Genomic DNA, 24,000 nt, shown 5'->3' on the forward strand with positions numbered 1-24,000 from the left:
GATAAGAATATATCATTCCTCTCGCTCCATGTGGTGATTGCTAATTATCCCCGGTTCAAGGAGGAGGGTGGCGTAAAATTCACTGATTTCATAATTCGCTAGAGCTGTCATTGAAGGACTGATTCAGGCAAAGGCCTCTTCGAGTAATGCCACATATTATTACTCCTGTTAAAAATAATCACCCGTTCTTTTCATCAGAGCTGGGGGTTTTTCTTTCTTTTTTTGGTCATCTCATGTCTCTGGCATTCTGTTCAGTCTAAGTGTTTCTCAGAGCCGATATACTCTCATGTTTGAGTGCCTACCAAACCAGGAGACTCTCTGGATATAGTGTTGAAATTCCTTCTTCACCATTCTTTAGAAGCTCTAAACTGGAAGGAGTGTACTCAGTTGCGATTTGAAACCTGTGAAAGTAGTCACTATGCTTATTAAGAGTCTTTTAGCACACTCTGAAATAGTGGTGTTACAGGTGGTGTTGAGTTGGATTTCATTTTATCCAAGTGAATCAGATTGCTCCAGTCAGGAATCTATGTAAATCCCGCAGGCCAGGGTTTAGAATCTAGAAATACAGAAGCTTTTGAAGAACCTATAATGTTTAGCAAATCATGCCTAACATACTGCGGGTTTTTTGTAGGTAAACTTCTGTGGAGTGAGCAGTGGGGCTCTCTAAAAGACCAGGTAATCCCTTGTCTTTAGGTAATCTGTGACAGAGCTTTGCAGTTGGAGGCCTCGCCCTAAAGATGCTCTAATAGAAGTTAGGCAGTACATACCTATGAACTTTGAATAACACCCTCTGTTCTTCTATTTAAGTGTTTAAGCATATGTTTGGATTTGGTGCATAGGAACACTGCCAAACAGTCAGTCTGGACACTGGAATAGACTTCCGCCAGTGGGAAATGGAACCTGCAGGAAAGTTATTTTACATGTAAGAGTCCTCTGACTAGCTGTATCTCTCTCTGTCCCTCACTATGACTTTGTGTGTGTTACTTCCAAACAGTTACTAAATAAAGGCTGGGGAAATATCTAAAAATACTCTCTTTGCAGTGTGTATTGTAAGAAGTAAGTGGAAGAAGAAATATTTTCTGACTCATTACAAACCTGTGCTTTTCAACATTCAGTGGATGCTAGTGTGTGTGTGTGTGTGTGCATGTTTATGCATGTATGTATGCGTGTGTGTGTGTGTGTGTGTGTGTGTGTGTGTGTGTGTGTGTGTGTGTGTGTGTGTGTGTGTGTGTGTGCGCATGTTTGTTGGTAGGTACCCAGTTGGTGCTGGCATCTATTCACACTCATGTTTGTTTTGAGCCCAACATCCTGTGCTATTGAGAGCCCCTGAGAAGCTAAAAACAACCCTGCACCACTGTTTGATCTGTGGACTTCAGACCTGGGTCATTTCTATTTTATCCCCCTTTTCACTCCTGCTTTCTGCAGATTGAGCGAACCTGGAGCAGAGGTTGCCGTGAATATGCTGTTCGATGAGTTGGCTTACAGACAAAATGATGGTACACAAGTTCATATTCCTTAGCTAGAATGCAGAGTATGTGAACTGTCTGACTGTGCCTGATAGAGTAAGCCTGCATATGTGGGTATGTGTGTGAGTGTGTGCACACTTATGTGTGACTCTGTGTGTGCACATGTGTTTTCATGCATGTGTTTGTGTGTGTGATTTTGAGGCTTGAGTGAAATGTAAGTAAGCTATTTGCTCTCTTTTTAGCTTCAGTTTTACGCTCCCATCTTAGAGCCAGGGTACCTGATGCTAAATGTGCTATCTGTGTGTCTCTATACTAACCAGGCCAAGGGTGCTGACTTGTGCAGGAAGGTGACCCTAAGCAAGACTTGTGGAACCATCACTGACTGCACCTTCCAAAAACTCTGTGAGAGCGTGAGTTGCAAACCAGTTTTCTATTAAACACTGTGCAACTCAACATTTGCCTTTTACTGTCCTACCCTCAGAACCTGAAGCCACAAACATCGCCACAAGAGGAAAAAAAGACAAAAAAAAAGATCTGAGAATGTTTTTTGGACCAGTTCTCCTAATTTTTTCCAAAGTCTTCCAAACTGCATCCATCTTTAAAAGTCTTGAAGGTAGGGCTGTACACGAAACAAAAGAAATCCAGTTTCCCTGTTTGGCTCTGTTTCCTTTTTCAGGAGTCTGGCCCATTTGGCTTTGCTGATGACATGCAAAAGTTCGGAGGAGTAGCCAGTGTAATAGTCAAACCACTTTCAACGCTTTAAAATCATAGCGGTCACATGCTCTGTAGGTATATACTAAGACTTTTCACACCATATGACACAGCTGTATCCTCCACAGGCGGCTGGTCCATTTTGGACGCAGTTGCTTTGTCCTCTCTGCGTATGGCCAGCCTCTTCCAACATTAAATTAGCTGAATGTTTTGTTTAAGTATACAAGAAAACAAATGGCAACACATGCGACGCAACACATGTGAACTGTATTGTCTGCATTCCAAAGTTATTCTAATGTTCTAAACAAAACAAAAAAAAGAAGAAATCTTGTTTTATCCCTCTAAAATTTAGTGTGTCACTATTTGCTGTCACCGCATAAGCAGTACATCCATGTATTAGGTGAACTGGAACTGTCTACATATGCAGGTTTTTTGTTTATATATAACTAATAAGTCAACAACATGCTGGTAATGACTGCCAATGTGGATGTGACCTGCCGAGAATGCCAGACTACACGTGGCCTGTATGATATAGCACGGATGACCTTAATGTCTTCTAATGTCTGCAATTTTTACAGTTATATCAAAAGAGCATACAACCCCAAAAATGTTAGATTGAAAGCTCTTTTCACAGTAAGGGCAGCACTAAAGAAAGCAGTCTGTGGATCTAGGATTCAATAAGGCAGTAAAAGCATACAGAAGAATTTCAAAGGCACATTTTATTGATTAGCATTGGCTGAGTCTGCATGGTCTGCAGAATACTGCATGCTTTTTTAAAGACTGAACAATTACTGTTTATATCATCTGGAGTATATATGAACTTGTCCTATAAAAACAAACCTCTGTATGGGAACTACAGCACAAGGAGCAGCATCAGAATATGTCGCTATCTCACCAGTAGCCAGCAAATGACATTTTCCACATCCATTTGGCAATGTGGCCATTTCTAAAGCTGCCTTTAAACAGTCTGTACCCAAGCCCTGCTATTGTCCAACAATCCAGCCCCATTCACATCAGGGAACGTTGTTAAAAGCTCCGTAGGAACCCTGACCAGATGAGGATGATCAACCAAAGCCCAACTGGGCTACCACTTCTCCTCTACAGAAAAACAACTCTTGTGCAATACATGAAATACAAACACAGTGAATCTGCTAAGGTTTCAAATGTTCTAAATCTGTTCAAACATTTATTTGGCATTTCTCATCAACCCTGACACGCTCTGGAATCGGTTCTGTTTTTCTGTTTTTCCACACCGGTCGTCATCCTTTTCTCGGCTGCTGTGTCACACCACACGTTTTATATCACATACGGGGCTTTGCTGAGTTTAACTGTTTGCCTGTTAATTGTCCCTTTCATCTCATCTGCAGGTCTTTCTGCTCAGCTTAATGAGGCCTCTTGCTTGGTCTCATTGCGGTGGGGCACGTCAACACAGCTCTGGAGAGGGAATTGCGGCGTGAAGACTGTTACGTTCTCACCTGAGATTTCAAACCGCTGAACGGACTTCTCTCTCTTCCATTGTCTGGTCTGCTTATCACCATGGCCTTGGCTTCAGCACACCTAAACAAGATAGGTGGGCACGTGCACCTGAGAGGGAGAGAGAGAGAGAAATTCTCACATCAGCCTTGGATGTATATTACCAGTTGCACTGTTGCATGTCATACTTCTTTGTTCAGAAAGGGGAGAGAGAATCAGCAAGGCGTTCTCTAATGGAGCCGAATCTCAGTGTCCTTCAGGCTTTAGAGAGTGCTGTTCACTTCCATCCACTCTGAGCGTGTGTGCGTGTGTATTTGTGTGTGTGTGTGTGTGTGTGTGTGTGTCTGTCTGTCTGTCTGTGTGTGTGTGTGTGTGTGGTGCGAAAACGTATGTGAAGAGTCCTCAACTTTCTTTATCTTCATGGCCAGACTAATGCAGTCGGGACAATGTCAGCACGTTTTAATGTGCCTTCCTGCTCGGTTACAACGTGGGCACACTTGTGCTATCTCAGAAAATGACGGGAAAGGTACGAGAGAAAAGGCGGAAGAAACTTGAGGGGAGAGCAAAAGAGGAGAAAGAGGGACATGGCCGAAAAAGTAAACAGGCGATGTGGGAAACATTAGACTAGACATACACTTCACATGCTACACAAACGTGCTCCATTCTCCACACACGTGTCTTTCATGGTGGAGAGGGAGATCTAAGAGACATGTATATCACTCCTTTTAGACTCTCCTGCCAATGATGACGAGCATAGAGTCAAAATCATTTAACAATGGATTGTTAAAATTAAGTTGAAGCATTCAGCGCTTGCGTGTGCACGTGCGCGCCTCAGACCTCAGGCGCAAGCGATTATCCTCAGCTGGCACGTCATTTTGACACGGTCATCATCCGCAATGTGCCATGGTTGAAAGTTGGACCGAGGGACCAAGCCAGGCGCCTCATTACACTTATTGCCATCTTCTGTGACCAAAAGGTCAAGCATATGCATACTGCCCCTTGGAGCACAATGAGCGACAGAGTTCAGTGTACATTGTGACACTGTAAACCAAAAGCCATAGTGGTGTCATACATGTAGCCTGCCATCATGGCAAGTGGTGCTGTTGCATCCTAAGCTACCTGTTCATCCACTCTTGCCCACCTGTGCAGTCTTTCCTGACTCAGAATCTCTCTATCTTACCCTTGCAGGTGAGGGTGGTAGTGTTGGCAGAGACCCCTCTGCACCTTCTGTTCGACTGGGGCCCTCTCTCAGGGAATGAGGAGCGGGACCGCCTGATGCTCGATGCGCTTGGCCTGTCCAGTGTGAGTACTTTTGCCACAATGCAAACTAAATCTAACTGTTTCAACATATACCCATGTCAGTAGAAATAGGCTATTTAGATAAGTAAAGAAAAAAGGTCAGATTATAGCCAGGTAAAAGTCTGTTACGAGACTATATGCTAGACCTTCATTATATTATTGTACAGAGCTTTCTGGCAACAGAAAGATGGTTGCAGTAAGTAACAAATGCTAGTCAGGAGCAGTGATGTTTAGTGATGATTAATCAGTACTGAAGCAATTCAAGAGTCATTTAATAATTTGATTTACTCTACGTGCCTTGCTGTCTCTGTGTGGAGTGATGGTGTTCTGCTGCTCTGTCTATATTACTCTGTGTGCCAGTGTTTAGGAGGCAGGGAAGAGGCTAACATTGTCCACATCCGAGGAGGAAAGGTTCGCCTTACAAAGGGCGCTGTCCCGACTAACGGAGATGCAGACAGAGCACTGCTGGGTTCAGGGAGAGCGACGTCAAACATGAACACATACACACACACACACACACACACATATACACACACATACACACGCACACTCGCACACACACACACACACATATACACGCACGCACGCACACACACACACACGTTTCATGTGTGGTGGCGTGTAGGCCCATATTTTGAAAGAAAGAACAAAAAAAGCCTGGAAACACTGCGGGATTACAGTTACACATTTTTAGGATAAAGGTGCAATATTAAATAAAGTCAGAGCATTCCAATAATATAAAAGCGAGACATCGACGCCTGTTGCATCGCTTTCAGCAACAAGAGTATACTTCCAGCGTTATGTAATGATCAAAACTTCTAAAGTAAACAGCACAAAACGGTATTAAACTGCATTTGTTTATAATAAAGAACTGCCCGAGACTGGTTTATGATTTGTGTATAATGTGAATAGATCACGCCAGAAACCGACACTTCTATAAATTTTACCCACTTCCTTTCCCCCCAAAAAACGATTCTGCTTAATTCCCGAACGTGTGGTCACTCAGTCACAGTTAAAGCGTGCACATGTAGCATGAATACTCAACAGCACATGACATGAAAAGTGCAGAGGACACAACGATACCACTGAATTTAATAATATTTCTTTGTTTCAGTTTTTTCGAAAAATATCGTAATAATCATGCCGACCAGGCTGTAACTGCGTATGTATTTGTATGTGTGATGTGGTTCGTGACTAAGAATGTCAAACTATATAGAATACTACATGTTTACCGACAGACAAAAGAAAAATAGAAGGTACATAGCGCCCTCTAATGGTGATTTCGAAGAAGGTAGGTAAGGAAAATGCTGGATGTAAAACTAATATTTAAGGCAATATTTATTTGAATAATATACTTTTTGAGCCATGTTGTGTATTTGAATTAAATTCGGATATGTTTTATGTAGGCCTACTGGTAACCAGTAGAGCGTCTTCTCATATTTACATGGAACATAATGATTTTTCTTTTTATAAAGAGGCGGCGTTCTTGTAAGATTTTACTGTTAAAAGAGAGAAATATGACACATTACGTCAGTCCATCTTTCTATACCATAAATATATTGTTATTCACTTCAACAGTATGATGTATTATATCCCATAATGCATTTATGTTCAGGTTCAAAGCAAATACGTAATTCGCCTAAACAATTGTACCAGAACTAGCATTGGGCGATAAGCAGAGGACCAGTTCACATGCACTCATAATTTTAACTGCTCCTTACTAACATTTATTTCTTTAAGGAGCCTTGAGATTAAGTTAAATTTAGCTCAATAAACAACAAAGCTAACTTTAGCCTTGGAGCCGAGCTGTTCTAGACATTTTGTTTACATCTGTTTTAAGGTATGTAGCTATTTCATTTAGATGCGATGGGAGCTGTCTTCGTAATAACTCACCATAAAGCAATAAATGTATATCCTATTCCACTGTTGTTTGAGCAATAACAGTCTAAACTTACAGATGCCATGTTGCAGGCCATTGCTTCTTGCACCTAGAGTTTTGTTTTGCCAGGGGAGGCAGTACACCTAATAGTTTCCTTCAGTTTTCTAGTATATCAGAAAATATATATATATATATATATATATTCTCGGTTGCACTCAGATTACAGAAAATAATTTTAAAGGCCATTGTTTCTAAACACCACGTTTACCGCGCCGTAATCCGCCCATTGCCTGTTTGGTTGTTTCGCCTATAGGCCATCAGATGGCAGCAAAAGACTATTATGTAGGCTGCACGTGACCATGTGTTTAGTGTTTTTGTTTGTGGGTGACGTTATGACATGCTGGCAAAGGGAACGTCACCGCCTTAAAGGGAGATAAGGGGAAGAGGAGCATCCTGTATCGTCTATAAATCAAACTAATGTGCCTCAACCCAGTTCACATGGATCATTAAAAGGGCCATAAAGTGGTGGTTTTGCTTATTACAGTGTACTAGCATGTAGATACAGCAATCCATATGCAAGCACTGTGCGTATGCAGAATGTGCTGTTGTGAATGTTTAGTTTTGTCCAGTCATCGACAGCTTCTAGAGTCAAATCTTGCAAATAAGATGCTAATTCGGTTTCTGCTGTCTTAGAAACTCGAGTCCAGTGCTTACGACCTCCGTGCTCTACTTCGTAGAGATGATAACGAAAAGGGACAATAAAATGAAATAAGAAAAAGAAACATGGCTGATGGATGACGCCGAAACGTGTGATGCAGAATCTTGGCTCATTTCGTTGTTGCAGTAGCGTCATCTAAACGTACGAAAACTCCGATCAACTCCTTGCAGCCTCCCACTGCCGCCGTCTCGCCCAGCTCCTTTAAGCAGGCCTCGCTTATAACAAAGGAGGCAGTAAAAGAGAAGTGGACCGGGGGAAAGGTTTGTCTTAAATGATACTGCCAACTGGAATAAGAATGTTTCATTCAGAAGCGTACTGTGATGGTACAACACCGCAAGGTTACATCTTCGGCTGCAATGGACCAAATTACAGAATCACGGTGCCACAAAGCCACTCGTGTGCGGCGTATCTCATTACTCTCAGAGCAGTATCTGGTTTGTGGTCACCGGCGGGGGGTGGAAGCTGGTGAATGACATCCTGAAAAGCATGTTTCCCTGTATATAGTATCTGCATCGCTCTCCCACAAAACTGAACTGCACCCAGGTACGATTAGCTGTCCGTCAAATAAGCCTCGACGGTCCGCGGCGAGTCTCGGCGCGCGTACCGATCACCGATTACGACGAATCGCGACGCGCACAGGTGGAGCGGGCGCGCGCGTTCCTCCGCGCAGCCCTGCACACCACGAGGACAAAGACCGTGCTCTAGTGGGTAGGTGGGTTGAGGCGGAGGGAGGGACGGAGAGGAGGCGGCACGGAAAATCTTCAGTTATGAACGGAATGACGTCATATATTAAAAACGCTCTCGCGCTAGCAGAAGGGGGTGCGTCATCCGCGTTCAAGAGCTGGAGGAAACTTCGCGCGGGATTAAAGGGCCAATGTGGAGAACTTCATCTTAAGGTACAGTGGCATTGTAGGGCTACTTAATGACACATTGCGTAATGGGTTTTTAAAAGGAGAGAATGACACACACAAAAAAAAAATTACAATAGCCTGGGAAATTAATAGCCGTCCATTTATTATTAGCTTGTTAGTCAAAAGATTCTGGTTCAAGTGAAATATGGCACAAATTCGTTATTATTAAATTTAACCTAGAAGACATCTGTTTCTGTTCGTGGTGTATCTCCGACATAACATAAATGAGCATTTAAAAGTATAACATGTGGCTAGCCTGAACTATATTCGGCAATCTAATCTAGCGATAGCAGCTCGCCTGGCGTGTCTGAACATGCCCTTGTCTGACTGGGTACTGTACATTGGTGCTGTGGCCCTTTAAAAGGCGATCCCATGCGGAGCGGCAGCTCTGACGGCGTTGGTCTTACGTCTCCTTTCTCTCCGGTCAAACCATTGTAAGTTGAAGTAGAGCTCGCCGAATGCTGAAGGAGGATCGGGACTGCATAGGATTTAGCAGCTCTGTTTGAGACAAGGCGTGCAGAGAAGGACCTCACCATTCGGATCGTTGTTTTTCCCGCAAAGGGACTGCGCTTCGAACGCACGTTCGTGTTTTTGGGTAGACACCGTCAGCATAGCTTTGCTTCTTTCTTGCTGGTCAATCAACTTAAGAGTGAAAAGGAAAACGGCAAACGTGTTGCCGTTGGGAGGCAAACGGCTGCACGAGAGCAGCAACATTCTGGCTCGTTTCATTCCTTTCATCTGACAAGACTGCGTCTTTTAAAACCAGTATAGCATACGAAATTGGGTTTACGAATTGAATCTCCTGTGTCTTTGGTCCTAATGTGGTTGTATCGCGACTTGCCCATCGAATGGGACGTTTTCGTGACGCTGATACGCTTTCTCTGTGGCTATTGGCGAGGTGCGCTGGAGATATATAGTTGCATTACATCAGTGCTTGGATTGATTTTGAGTGCGACACAGCAACGCAAACCGCTCTGCGTGGGGGAAGGTTGTGGGATCTGAACGGGTCTCGGTGAATGGTGTGTTCCCGTTCCTTCATTTAATCACAAAACCCTTTTTAAAAGAGCACAGTTGTACCAAAAGCTAAGTAGCTGCTTTAATTTAGCCAGTTGTTAAAATAATATATATTTTTTAATGTTGTGTATGATGATTACCAGCTTTTTAATTAAAAACTTTCAATAGGCATGTATATTTTTTTCAAAAATACAGGACTGTACAAGTCAGTACTGGGATCTGCGCTGAACACCAGGTTATACTGATCGTGAAGACGCATTCATGGAACGGGACTTTGACAGCGTACCTGTCTAACTTGAATAGAGAGTTGCGTGGAGCGATATATGTTGGATATTTCAATGGCGGAGACCACATCCCCAGAGCGTCTGTCCTCTCTGGACGTCGCCATAGATCCGGACTTCGAGCCTCAGAAACGACCGCGATCTTGTACTTGGCCATTACCTGAGTCCAGCTCGGCAAAGCCTGAAGCCAGCGACGCGGGCGTTATCCCCGAGGAGGAATATGACGAGGACGACAGCGCAATGGCCATCAATCCAAACGACGCTGGAGCTCGGGGCGACAGCGGCAGCGCCGGTCCGCTGGTTAACGGAGTGCACTCCAGTGGAGGTCCGGAAGCTGCGGGTTCCCCGCTTTCTTCACAGTCCCAGATCGCTGCTAAGCCAAACGCCGGGGTGAGCAGTCAGGGCAGCCAACAGCAAACCCCGCGCAAGTCATCCTCTCGCCGAAACGCATGGGGCAATCTTTCATATGCAGACCTAATCACCAAAGCTATAGAGAGCGCACCCGACAAGAGACTAACCCTCTCTCAGATTTATGACTGGATGGTCAGAAGTGTGCCATACTTCAAAGACAAAGGAGACAGCAACAGCTCCGCTGGTTGGAAGGTGGGTACATGTTTCCGTATGTACATATTAACCCAGTGTTAGAAATTCGGTACCAGAAAGTGGTGCGCACACCGCGATCCACGCACCAAAACAAAAACAAAGAACACATGTTCTGGTCTGTGGCAGCTGTTCGGGACAGGCGCGCTGTCGCACAGAGAGCGCGTAGAGAAGTTAGATTTATGGAGCCAAAAGTTAGATTTATCAAGCCAGTGGCGGTCCAAATTAGATCATAAGTAAACAAAATAAAAACATTTGCGGTTGAAAATAAATTAAACCTAGGTTATGGTAAATTGGGTCGTCGCAGTGTATTTAACAGTTAGTGTATGGAGAACTGTTATTGACACCTTTCGTACACCAATCACGAAGCGAGTTTAGAAATTGTGCTTTTACAGTGATCCAAATTCCATACTCAATAGGTTGTAGACTGTATGGGCTACGCATCGTTGCTAATCTTAGCACGCACGTATCTTACGTAAGATTAGACAGGGTGAACTCAAGTCTGTTGACTTCAGGTTTTGAATTGTGCTGGGTTGTATGGCAAATCAGTGGAGGTACTGGTTAACACTCCGTGTGCAATAATACCTTCAGGCGGGATGTCGTGGTCTCTCACGTCGAGACAAAAAATAATTGAACGTTTTGTGTGCGTGTGATTGTGCGTTCGCGGGGGTAGGCCACCAAGGTGAAGACGCAGCTTTGCAGAAGGCTTTAGACTTTAAACGGTCATGAATACGAAATTATTGCTGCCTTGCCGACAGCAGCGATTATTTCACTGCAGGAATCATTGAGCTCAGCGCGCCAGCGTCACCGGGCGCAATCTGAAGCCTATGTCATGCAAACGGCTGGATGTACCTGAAAATCTCTAATAAATTTACTTCTCTAAGCGACACCTTGTGAGAGCGTGTCTGCAACAGAGCGCATGCGCATAATAGTGTACGATTCCGTTTATGTAACGTGGCTGATGTGCAAAAAAAACCCCTGCCTGGCCATGTTCCAGTGAACCTGATGCACGCGCGTGTTACTTCAGCGATTCAAAACATGACACACATTCCAGCCCACTTACAGCTGATGCATGGAGAGCATGCAAAGAAACCTAGCAACCATAAATGCCTTAAAAGTAAATGTAAATGTAGCGACCACACATAAGATAAACCTATATGCAAACAAACATGGACCTGCACCTCAGTTTCAGTATGGAATTTTGAGTGGAGCGAGTACCACACTGAACGCTGCCTCTCTCTCTCTCTCTCTCTCTCTCTCTCTCTCTCTCTCTCTCTCTCTCTCTCTCTCTCTCTCTCTCTCTCTCTCTCTCTCTTATTTAAGATGATCTTAACACTTCAGTGCTTTTGGGATACAAGGCCCTGATTGATAAGTGCAGGAGAAGCCTGGATGCTACCACATGCCTACATAGCGTATGTGCTGCCAACATCTGAACTGAAAATGGAGGACATTAGAGCTTGCCTTCTGTGTGTTGAGCCCACATTAGGGAGCAGAAACCCATTCCTCCTTGTACGTCCTCCATTGCTTTACAGTTTGCGCCTCGGTCCACAGAAAAAGGTATCTGAGCCACCTCGTGTGTAACACCACATTGTTGTGGTTGTGGCCCAGTGTGAAAACGCCTGAGTGAAGGACAATGATACCACATGTTCCAGAACATGTTCCTTCCTCGAGACGTTACGGAAGAACTGGCACTGTGCCAACATGTCCAATTAAGGCTGAAGAAATAAAAGCCAAGGAGAGAGAGTGTGTTGGGGATGGACTGGGTTTGAGGTTTGTCTTATAATGTGTATACTTATGTTCATGAATTTGGGTGGGTAAGATACTTTAAATTAGTGGGATAGCAATCAGCACTGACAGCAGTCATGTGATACCTCTGGACAGGTCCATATTAAACTGTGAATCAATGGAGGTTTTTGTGCTCTGGTCTTGAAGATTGAATTGCACTGAAGGAGAGACACAAAAGAAAATGAGAGACATAGATCACTCGTTCTTCCCGTGTTGATACAAGAGACGACATACACGGTGGCCAAAGATAGATGAAATGTCACAAGTCTTGCAGTGGCGAGTGGTTCCTGTCCAGTTAATGAGAGTGTCCTGATGTCATGAAGCACTTTCCTTTGTTCTAGTGGGATGCAGTGCAGTTGGAGAGTAGGGGGAGGGGTACAGCGGTCAGAGCAGGTGACGCTGCGAAGCTCTTAACCCCGCTAGTGTCCACTGCTATTGTATACTGTAATGGACACAAGGGGGGGCATGCCACAGAGGAAGGCATGCAACGTGGCATGCCAAATTCACACTCTTGATAGTGTGTTGTGTACAATGTGTGATAGAGAGAGAGAGAGAGAGAGAGAGAGAGAGGGAGAGAGAGAGAGAAAGAGAGAGAGAGAGAGAGAGAGAAATTAAAGTAAGATAACTTCCTCAAACGGATTGAGTTTTCCTGGAGGGGTGGAATAGGTGAGAGATATTTTACTGATTAATCACCCCTTTACACAATATACGGATAATCGTTTCAGTGCCACATTATCTGCTCTAAACCCTGCTCAAAGTCAGGCCTTCAATTATTCACTGCTTTAAGTAGTAGTTCGGGTGCTTTTATTAATTTTTAAGGGTCAAGCACACTCACACATACCCCCCCCCCCCCCACACACACACACACCATCTAACCTAAATCGTTCCTAGCCCCTAACCACACAGAGTTGTTTGGGGTATCTCAGTTGTGTTTATATCTAGTCTGGCTAAGCTTGGTTCAACCAATCAACAGACCTCAACCAGCACCACTTTGTGTTTCATGCTGAATCAAACAAGCTCACATAAGTTCGTGACCCACTCCATCAAAAGGACCATGTGTTCCCCTTTTGTGCTCTTGGCTACTGTGCTGAGGTCAGTGAAAGCGGTCAACTCCTATTGGGAAGAGGGCAGAGGACACTTGCAAGACAGCACTGGAAAGAGGCAGGATCAGCCACTGGGCTATTTAAAGCTTTTCTTGTAATCCTGTCATTGCCTTATGGGTGTGCGCTTGAATTTATGGCCTCTACCTCATTGGGTAAAAATGTTACACCAAGTGGCACATGTGAACGATGTATGCTTGAACACATGCGTACTCACAGATGCAAAAGGAACAATACAATACCAAAATAAATGTGCTTACATGAGGCAGAGACTGCTCTAATTAAGTTTAAATGACTGTTTTCTCTTGAGGACTGAAAAAGTGAATGTGTGTGTGTGTGTGTGTGTGTGTGTGTGTGTGTGTGTGTGTGTGTGTGTGTGTGTGTGTGTGTGTGTGTGTGCGTGCGTGCGTGCGTGCGTGTGTGTGCGCGTGCGTGTGTGAATAGGTCTTTGGGATGTTCTCTCTACTTCCATATCTCGCAGCCTGATTCTCTCAGCCTGGTCATAGTGATGGTGTGAATAATGCGTTCTTTCGTGCTGTCATGTGATTGGTGGATGGTTGCCATGGCTGCTTGTGTGTCGTGTAAGGTCACAAGAGGGTGAGGTGGTTTGGGGCGCCTCACCGACTGGTACTGTGACCACAAAAGCATGTGTGTGTGAGGGAGACGAGGGAGAGAAAATGCGAGCGAGCGGGAGGTCTGGGTGGAGGAAGTCAGTGGGAGATCTGCGGGACGGTCACTGGTGTCATGTGCGTTGGCGTAGAGCCTGAAGCTCGTTGGCGGCATCCGCAGTGAACGTAGTCTGACGAGTGTCACAGTCGCGCCCCCCCCCCCCCCCCCCAAAAAAAAGAAACAAAAACAATTTACCCATCCGCCCATACACTCTGATAAATATATATGGCACAGAAGCAGTAGTAAGAGAAACAAACACACCCGAACAAACCTGCAGACAGGCTTTTCAGGAACTTGTGATCACGACATGATTATTTAAAGGCACACAGATCAGGGAGTCTTAGAAATTCCATCGGTGTATTAAAGACATGTTAAGACTTTCGGACTCCAACCTTCAACCTTAAACCTCCATTTAATCTCTAGCCCTGCCTCTGCAGGGATCCCTCATCCCCGTCTCCTCTGGAGGACGGGGGTAGTTGGGTAGTTGCCCCACGCTCCTAACCCAAGGCTTTTCAATGTTTAATTTATTTGCCTCCTGACTTGTCTTTGCCAATTATACCCAAGTGCCACAGTGCCGGCGCTGACCAGGGGCAGCTAAATTGTTTTTTTAATTAAAAATTAATTGGATACAATAAAGCTGGCATTCGGTTTCAGGGGCTCCTGACCACACAGAGATGACGGTGATGGAAGGCGACAGAGCTCTCTGTTGAAAAACGACATCCCTGACTCGAACTCATCTTCCCGGCGAACATTAACGCATCAGTTGCTGCAGAGTGAGCAATTACTGACCTGGTTGCCATGACGCAAATGGTTTATCGAGGTGATTGTGTGGGGAAGTGTGTGTGTTCACTTTCGATTATCATCAAGATTAGGTCGATTACCCTGGATTAGTGCAAGATTATGGGAGTTTTAAATTGTTGCCTCCCAAGTTCAACCCTAAGGTCTCTTTTCTCAGCATAGAAACAGACCTCGACTTCATTAAAATAATGTTAAAACAACTATTAAAATAAAAGCAACTATATGAACAGACACTAGGTATTACAACCCTGTCTTAAGGGAAGCGACATAAAAGACTCACAAAGCCCAAATCCACCAAATGTAACCCTAGGGCAGATCTGGGGCCAGTGTGTAGAAATACCCCATCCACATCTTTACTCTGCTCCAGTTTCCAACACATAAGTCAGGTGCTTTTCAGCCTTTAGGCTACAACAAAATCTTAGTCTGGATGGATTTCCCCAAGGACCCCCCAACCTCTGGGTTAGGGGAATTAATGATCCTGAATATGGATAATAGACTAATGAAAAAGGTTCATCAGACAGTCACAAACTCTGCCCCGCCTGGACTGGGCACAGGTGTGGCTCGTATCTTAAATCAGCCCCTTGTGCAGGATAAAGATCTAGTGTGACCTCCTGGAGAAGAGCTGAGCTCAGCGGAGCTGGACAGCGAGAACAATGGGGAAATGGAGTCCATGGCTGGAAGATTGATGGTATTTGTGTTGTTTTCCCAGCTTTGGTTTATACTGGTTTGAACCTTTGGCATATTTCATATGAGTATTTTTTTCCTTCATATGAGTGTTTATTAAGACATTGCCTGGTTGTTGGCTGTCTGTGATATCAGTGTCCACTTCCTTTTTCAGGAGCCAGGCTTCTGTGGCCAGACGCCACTCCTTGACTAAACAAATGTAATTTTGTTTGCAGAGATTGTGCGTAAGCATGAAATGTGTTAGTCAAAGTCGCAATGTACACATGTCTACCTCGCAACGTCCAGGAAAACCTCACAGGGAGAAGAAGTCACTCAAGTCCCCTTTAGATTTGGGCAGGTCTGACCTTTGCTGCTCTGTAGATAAGTGGTGCTGTCTGAGTCTGAACGTCCTCCCTCAACCTTCCCCACTAGAGCTGTCCAGACCTCAGGTCTTAATTCATCCCACCAACACGCAAAAAGGGCCAGACACTCTGGCAAAGACAAGAATAACTCTAAAGGGGCCCTGCTGAACAGTTAAAGTTTCATTACAACCGCCCCCCCCCCCCGTGTGTGTGTGTTGTGCTCTCGTGTACTTGTGAGGATTTACAGTAAGACTGCAAGAGGAATTATTGTCTAAATTATTGTCTAAATCACAGTTCACATGTGAGCAATGGGTGTGAGGTGAAGGTTGAACTGCATCACGCAGACTTATATCGACCAGACTTATATCATCTTTGTTTCCCTCGCTTCCTTATTACTTTATTGCTGTCTCTCCGATAATGCAGATGTACCTTGGAGCTGATGTCACAGCATCTGCTCATGGCACACACCCAGTGCTCTCTTAGCTTGTGGCACGCTCACTGCAAGAAACGCTGGGTGAGGGGCCAGGGGGTGGGGGTTGGGTCTGAGCCCCAGAGATTGCGAATGGGGGTCGCGTTCTGGCGTGTGGCTAACATGTTTGTTAAGGCCAGCACCCCTGCGTGCTGTCGGGGTCCTTTTATCACCTTTCTCTCCACTTTCATTGATTGCACACCTGTCTTTGCAGTGACCCTGAGGGTCGGTGTGGTAACAGGGCGGTCACGGGAGGCCAGCTGCAGGCAGTATCAGCTGGGCTCAGACGCCCTTTCCACATCCTCACGGGCACCAGCGTGTAACACACATTTGAGGTGGGCGTCCCATTCTGACTACAAAGTCTAATTGGATGGTTTTACTTGGTGAGGTCTCATCTTCTACACACACAATTTGATCTCATTGGATGTGCACTGGAGCATTTATGAGGGCGTGAAATCGCTCCAGACGGCATGGCATGTTGAAGGCATGCCTGCCCAGACCGTTATCACTCTTCCTCTTTCTGTTTCCAGCCTGTCTGCAACTGTCCAGCTGTACAACAGTCAGACTGATGGTTTCGACACTTTTTAAATCAGCTCACGCACTGTCGGTCCGTAAAGCCAGGCTTCTTGGCATCTCTTTATGTTCTCTATGAACAGACTGAAGCTTCATAAGCCACAAGTAGGCCCTTATCATGGACATGCAATGAATGCATACAAGCAAATTATGAGTGCATGGGTTCACATGCAGAGGTTTCACAAGCCTACACAGGTTTGAAAATGTGGCACGTGCAAGCGTGCGTGCATGAGGACAAGCAATGTCAGCCTGGTCTTACAGTAAAGCTTCAATTTCCTGCTCACCAAAAGAGATCAGCGGGTATGCACACACACACAGACACGCTAACGCAGCATACTCTGCATTAAAACAGCTATAATAAGAGGTCTTTTCTAACGCACAAGGCCTCCAAATAAACAAATAAGCTCAGTATCAATGCATTCACCAACATGGATTCTCACACTCTTAAATCCCATTTGCAGAGCGCACGGCATCGCAGGGTACAGCAGATTTGTCGTCTCCCCCATGCAAGCGCATGTGCTCTTTAAAACGCACACAGAGGGTGTACGCAGGCCCGTGCAGTCTGCTAGTGCCCTGCTTCTTAGACGTGTTGTTCCTGTGTGTTTGTTGTTTTGGCAAACATTCTAATGAATTTATTCTCTGTCAGCACAGTTGTCTTTTGAACCAAAAGTTTATCAGCGAGTTTGCTCACCGTGATATTTTGTGTCTGCAAGTTCAGTATGTGTGTTTGCATGTCACAGTGGTGTCTTCTGCCACATTTTCTTTCTCTCTCTCTCTCTCTCTCTCTCTTGCTCTCCCACAGTGAGAGGTCACACTTTAACTCTTATACTTTTTCTTACACATTATGAAAAGGAAGGGTACATTGTGTGCAATTTCACACACACACACCCCTTCTACAAACATACAGTCTGAAGCAGCAGAGCCCATTAAAACAGTTAAAAGAGCATGGTTCAGGTAGAATGGTGTGACATTGTGATATGCCCATATTTTTTTTTCCTGAGGCTGTTGTGATGGCACCACTCATTTTGCCTGGGCAAAGACTGTTTTATAGTGTAGAGCAGCACAGAGCAGTGTGGAGCTCACTGTGGAACCAGGCGCTAGCTCCTGATCTCTGTTAGATGCCTGCTCAGTGATGAGAGAAGGAATGTGATAAGAGCGACCACTCTGACAACCCTGCCCAGCAGGGCCGGGCTATGGTCACATAGGGATTTATGGCCACACCCCTGTCAGCTGGGCGTGCTTTAAGGACAGCATGCATGAGTGCACTCAGAGGGTTGTTGGTTAAGTGTACACTCTGCTGTGGAGGGTTCTAAGGGATGCGATAACAGTGTCTCAGGGCTTGGATAATGACACAGTGACCCACCAGGACATTGGATAGAAATCCCAACATGGGGGACAGCTCAGAGAATCTGTGTGGATATTCCAAGAATCTCTCAACTATTGTGATTACTATATTTAAATGTAGCTCAACAGCTGTTCATTTTCATGTCAGGACCTCATTAAATGATCTCGAATTCATGTCAAGCAGGCGTTGTGTTTCCAACTGTACACACATGACTGGATGATTATCTTTCTGGTGGTGTCATCTCTGCTTGCCTGAGAGAGCTTTTAGCCTGATGAATTTACTCTGTGCTTTTGTGTGTGTGTATGTGTGTGTGTGTCCTTGTGTGTGCATGCAGAGTGCATACAAAACTGCACTTGGCTTCACTGACATGTACTGTACCATATGTACAGTATTTCTGTGTCCTTGCACTCGCACAGCCTTGTGCAGCAAACATCTATGCTTTATATAACCCCCCCTCTCTCCCTCTCTCCCTCTCTCCGTAAATATGGGTTAGTGTGCCTTCTTCCCGCCTCCTCTGCCTTTGTTTCATTTTCCTGCTCCCTCTCTCCCTCTCTCCCTCTCTCCCCTCCCTCGCTCTTCCTGCAGCTGTGCAGAGGGGCCCGAGCTTTTTTCACGAGTGCTCAAATTGCCACAGCCGCCGCGCAGGCTGTCCAGAATACCGCCACTTCAGACTGATCGTTAAGACCAGTAGCTGTGATGTGTTAGAAGAGACCTTTTGCTCTTCTTCGCTTTTAGAACATGTCTATAAACTAAAGCATGTTGCGGAGCATGTCTAGGGTATGGCAGATGATTCTGTTTGCTTCTGTGGCTTCAGTCCTGAGGTATTGTGAGCATGTGTGTTCAGGAAGGGGTTGGGGGTATCATAAGCTCTGTGTGCTGCCCTGTACAACAGATTTTCAAGAGTGTGTGAATGTTATGGTGCTGATCTATTAGGATTAGGGATGTAAACTTGGCTTAGTCATGTGCCTGGTCATATGAGTGCAGTGTGTGTGTGTGTGCTGTGTGTGCTGTGTGTGTGTGTGTGTGTGTGTGTGTGTGTGTGTGTGTGTGTGTGTGTGTGTGTGTGTGTGCACGTGTATGTGTGTGAGTGTGTGTGTGTGTGTGTGTGTGTGTGTCCACACATCAGAGGATCATCAGCTACATTTCATGGCACCTACCACACCATCACACCTGCTACACATAACCTGAGAAGAACACTCCCAGCGGGGGTGAGAAGGAGAGTGAGTGAGAGGTTCAGTGTAACTTCAGCAGATGCAGAGAGCAAAGGTAGAACCGGGAAGAAAAGCACCTTTTATCAGAAAGATCTCTTTCATTCACTACTCAGATGGGTTGTTGAGGTCATCAGACTGTTGCGATCTGTCATTTAACCTCCCAATGACCTTACTTCATGGACTACATTGTTTATATAAGAGGTTTTTCATTAACCTAATATTCATTCCTTCTAAATATGAGTGTATCTTGGAGCACGACAAACAAGGTTCACTGTTCAAGAAGATTTGCGATTCAGTTGATCTCACCAGTGCGCCGCAGAAGTGATGTGTGGAAACCGCAGAACTCTGGGAGGGGGTAGTGAACCCAGTCGTGTTACGTAATTCACATTGCTATGTGGTGTTACTGCTATAATTAGAAAGTCCAGCTGGAAGGAGGAGAAGGTGATGTGCTGTGGAGGACAGTGTGAGCGTATGGGTGTGATTGGCAGGGGAGCAGGCGCAGGTCTCCGTATTAATCTTCTCCAAGTGAGCGGCCTAGTCATTAGTGGCCTGCATTAGCATCACCCTGTCCTGCTTTAGTTCTATCGCCTGGGCTCAGTGAAACTCTCTGTCTTTCTGTCTTTTTATCTGTTACTATGCCAGCCTTTCACCTTCTTGCTATGTTTTGCTCCCTTTCAGACTCTCTCTTTCAGTTTCTTTCTGCCTGATAACTGCAAAACTGTACGGAGACGAGGGAAACCTGTGCTGAGGGCAGCCAATGCTATTGGCTAGGCAGCACTCCTCCCACATGTCTGATTGGCCCGAACACTCAGTGGGGCACTCAATCAGCGCAGTGGAAGTGTATGTAGGTCACTGTGCAGTGGGGCTGCTGTGTGTGTGTGTGTGTGTGTGTGTGTGAGACCGTGTACTCTGGCAGCCCTCCAGCCTTCTCCTTCAGAGTGAGAGAAGAGTACTGAAGGGGCGGGGGAGGGAGAGAAGGAGAGAACCAAAGGAGAGGGAGCGCTAACTGTGAGAGCCCAGCTGTAACTCAGATAGCAATAAAACAACACCACCAGCCTTTAATCACCCAACAGTGACTTACAGCATAATTCACACAGCTTTCGCAGCTATCTTTTTATGCAGAAAGTCCCACGCAGTAACTTCAACATAGTAGTCAATTAAGCAGTCTGACTTTGTCAGTGATGCTGAGAGTGTCTTGTTGCCAAGAAGGGGGATACTTGCAGAACAACGACCAGTTACCATGGTGACAGGTCAGACCAACTTGCTTTCCAACTAGTGCACAGAAATACAGCAGGGCCCCATGGCATGTTGGCTGCTACCTTGGCCCCAACCTCTCGCTCTCTCTCTCTCTGGTCTTTCTAAAGTAATTGGAGTATCACTGCTTGCAGCGAGCGTTTGGAAGAGAAGTGATTTAATATGAGACAAGAATGGGATGGGTGGGGTCCAGTGGAGCAGTAAAATCCTCTCTGAGGGTCTGTGCCCTAAACATGGCCCACCTGCTCAGACACCAGCCAGCTGCCACATAGCTCAGAACTGAAAATGTCCAGTGCAGTAGATGCCATAGCCGCAGGGAACTTCCCAACGCAATCAGCTGAACAATCCGAAACATCTTCCAACCTGCTTGTATCTCGGCGCAAAGCCCAGTTGTTCTAACTCCCATCCCCAAACAGTTGTCTAGACCGAATGCCAGACGGCCAGACTAAACACTCTCTGACGAGCTCCGTCGTCTCTGTACTTTACAGTGAGCAACCTCTAAAAGCAAACATGCGTGCACAACTATGCACTCGCACAAAGCCACATAGTGCTCTGCTGATGAATTATTCAGCGAGGGCAGTCTAAGTATGCGCAGATTCTTCAGCCAGATTTCATGCCTCCCACACACATACTGCTTTACAGTATGTCCACAGACCTCAACAGTCCGTAACCCTGTTGCTAATGACTAATATGGATATAACCCATGACTAATACGGACAACCGGATTGCCATATCTAAGATAGAAATGGATTCCTCTTTGAAGCATAAAAGCAGGAAAGATGCAAAACCTGTGGTGACATGGGTCAGTGAGGTTTCACAGGCACCAACGCAAGCCACAAATATCCTCTTAAACCATTGTGTGCTGTACTTAAAAGACTTAAGGTCACACCTGTAAATGTGCAAAAAGAACAAGAGTGAAAGAGAGCGAGAGAGAGAGAGAGACAGAGAGGGAGAGAGAGCGAGAGAGAGGGAGAGAGAGAAGCAGGGTGCACCAACAAGTCAGTTTCGATGTCTCCCAGACAGTGGGCTAAAAGGGACAGAAGAGCAAACACACAGCCTTCTGCTAGATCACTGGCGTCTCGTGATCTAACCACCACTCCTATCTGTCTGGAGGTCGAATATAAACACATTTCCTTTTTCCACTGGTTGTTTAAAACCACAGTGACTCAGCTATTGTTCTGGGAATACCTTGGGTGCATATATGTAATAGTATACACCTAGTGTAGCTGGGTTTGACTGGACAAAATTACTAGAGGGAGTATCTACTGTGCAAGCATTAATAGAGGACTTGTAAGACAGGAACTGAATGTGTGGCAGTGTGTATTATGGAAAACACTTACTTGATCAAACACAAGCAATTGCAGGTTTTTCCCCAGTTCACACTGCCCAAGCTGACATGTTGAAAGCTGCGTGCCAGACAAGCCCGCAGGCCTGTCTCCTGATTGCACGCCATTTTCCGTGCGCACACACACACTCGCGAGCTTGTTAGGTCACGGAATCTCCGCTTCCACCATGTGACAGTTATCGTTGAGTGCTGTGAAAGTGTCAAGCGGAGCTGGGTGGCAGCGTGTTGCCGTGCAGGTTGCCGTGCAGGTTTTTCAGGTCGCCTAAGAGGCGGCCCCTGCTTGGCTCTGCTGCCTCTGCTTTCTGTTTTCTTTAACTGGCTAAACTTTTTGTCATGGAATGATTGCACGTTCCTTTTGTAACCCCAACCCCCCACTGCCAAACCCCTTTACCGCACCCCCCCAAACCTCTCTGTCACTGTCTCTCGCTTTTGCATTAGGAAACGTGTATGTCTCTTTTGTATGCGTTTCTGGAGCACATCCATATCTTTCTTGAAAACGAAAGCCCAGCTCCACAAGAGTGCCTGCCTGTGTGGGTGTATAACTATTCTGGCGTGTCTCCAGTGTGCACACACGGTGTGTGTGTGTGTGTGTGTGTGTGTGTGTGTGTGTGTGTGTGTGTGTGTGTGTGTGTGTGTGTGTGTGTGTGCGTGCGTACATGTGTATGCGCACGAATACTCTGGCACTGTGCCAGTAAAGCCTATACAGCAGAAAAGTAGTTACTAGCAAGCCTTTTTTCAGGTTTTTACCACAGAAAAGCCCTTAAAAAAGGTTATCCACTCGGATAAAAGTGTGAAAGCAGAGGGTAGAAGAGGAATGTAAAAGAGAGAAGGGCCAGGAAGGCTTTGAAAAAGTGCACTGATGATTCGAAAACTAGATTACTATTCATAAGTGAAGCAGTGCTGTTGGTACCAAATTGCAGTGTGTTCTCCCTTATTGTGCTCAGTATCACTAATGAAAATCAGTAGTGAAACTTCTAGCTTGTCTTCAGATAAGAGCAGACTGACTTTGAAATGCATCCACTAACTGTGCTCCTAGGTATTGTAATTTAACAGCAAAAACCACTCAGAGTTTGTGATCGAGTATACCTCTAATCAGGTGCACAAATCAAGTATTAATATTTAATGGTTAAAATATTTTTCCTTGATTAAAATATTTTTCCTATCTTTGTGCAGTAAGTAATGGTTGATCTTTATTTTCTTTTTCAAAAATAGTGTCCATGGCTTTGATAAAGAGAAAAACTTTAGGTCAAAGGTTACCATTACTGTGTGAGTGGTTGAAGCAGAGGGGGTCAGGTGTGGTTGGCGACCTTTATTTCTGTTATGAGGTGACGCTTTTGTTATGACGTGACTCTTCTGTTGTGCCTTGGTCACATGCTGCTAGCACGCTTACAGGCACTGTGGCAATACAGAGGCAGGAAAATCAATAGTTGAGAGAGAGAGAGAGAGAGAGAGAATTGAGAGAGTGTGTGTGTGTGTGTGTGTGTGTGTGTGTGTTTGCGTGCGTGCTCAAATGCCAAGTTTCAGTGGGTTTCGTCATGCCTTGGAGCTACATTAGTGTGAACATGGCTAAGTCCTGTGTGCTTTGCAGAGCAAGAACAAAAGACACAGAGAGGGAGAGAGAGAGTGAGATACACAGAGAGACAGACAGTGATAGAGAGAGACAGAGATGAAGAACCAAGAGGGACACAAGGACCCAGTGACAAAATCGAGTCAAAACTGGCACAAAGAGAGGGTCTGTACTGCTGCACTGAGCTATAACCCAGAGGTGCTCAGGATCAGCAGGAGGGAGCCCCCAGGTCACTTGTGTTTGCTTGCACTTGTTGTTATTGTTGTTGTTGTTTTGCTGGACTGTGAGAACAATGATGTAATAAGCTATTTAGCAAACCCTTAATTGGTTCCAGGCTCCAGTGGCTGCCAAACACAGGGAGAATGCATAAGCCACAGAGATGCACAAGCATGTGTTATAGGTACGCTTGAGTGGCTCCAGATTTTATACATTAGAACTATACCGTCGTCATCTATTTCTAGCATGATGGGGTGGCAGATGGAAAAAAAAATCCACTGACACACACAC

General features: G+C 45.3%; 2 protein-coding genes across 3 annotated transcripts in view; both read left to right on the forward strand.

Annotated features, from left to right (window-relative positions):
• afg1lb (AFG1 like ATPase b) overlaps positions 1-5,445 on the forward strand; it is a 22,874-nt gene extending 17,429 nt beyond the window's left edge. Inside the window, 6 exon segments of the mRNA XM_035529170.1 lie at positions 840-922; positions 1,426-1,496; positions 1,734-1,876; positions 4,486-4,626; positions 4,839-4,952; positions 5,317-5,445. Of these exon segments, the coding sequence (XP_035385063.1) occupies positions 840-922; positions 1,426-1,496; positions 1,734-1,876; positions 4,486-4,626; positions 4,839-4,952; positions 5,317-5,445 (681 nt within the window).
• A 2,897-nt stretch (positions 5,446-8,342) lies between these two features.
• The window catches only part of foxo3b (forkhead box O3b), a 30,597-nt gene continuing 14,939 nt past the window's right edge, over positions 8,343-24,000 (forward strand). The window contains exons 1-2 of one of the 2 annotated variants that reach the window (XM_027015517.2): positions 8,343-8,442; positions 9,667-10,355. In XM_027015517.2, coding sequence (XP_026871318.2) covers positions 9,795-10,355 — 561 coding nt within the window. In that variant the 5' untranslated portion in view covers positions 8,343-8,442; positions 9,667-9,794. Of the gene's footprint in view, positions 8,443-8,595; positions 9,477-9,666; positions 10,356-24,000 lie in introns of those variants that run through there. The other variant, XM_027015516.2, reaches the window with a different exon arrangement.

Source organism: Electrophorus electricus, chromosome 8 (assembly GCF_013358815.1).
Source record: "Electrophorus electricus isolate fEleEle1 chromosome 8, fEleEle1.pri, whole genome shotgun sequence".
NCBI classification, from domain to species: domain Eukaryota; kingdom Metazoa; phylum Chordata; class Actinopteri; order Gymnotiformes; family Gymnotidae; genus Electrophorus; species Electrophorus electricus.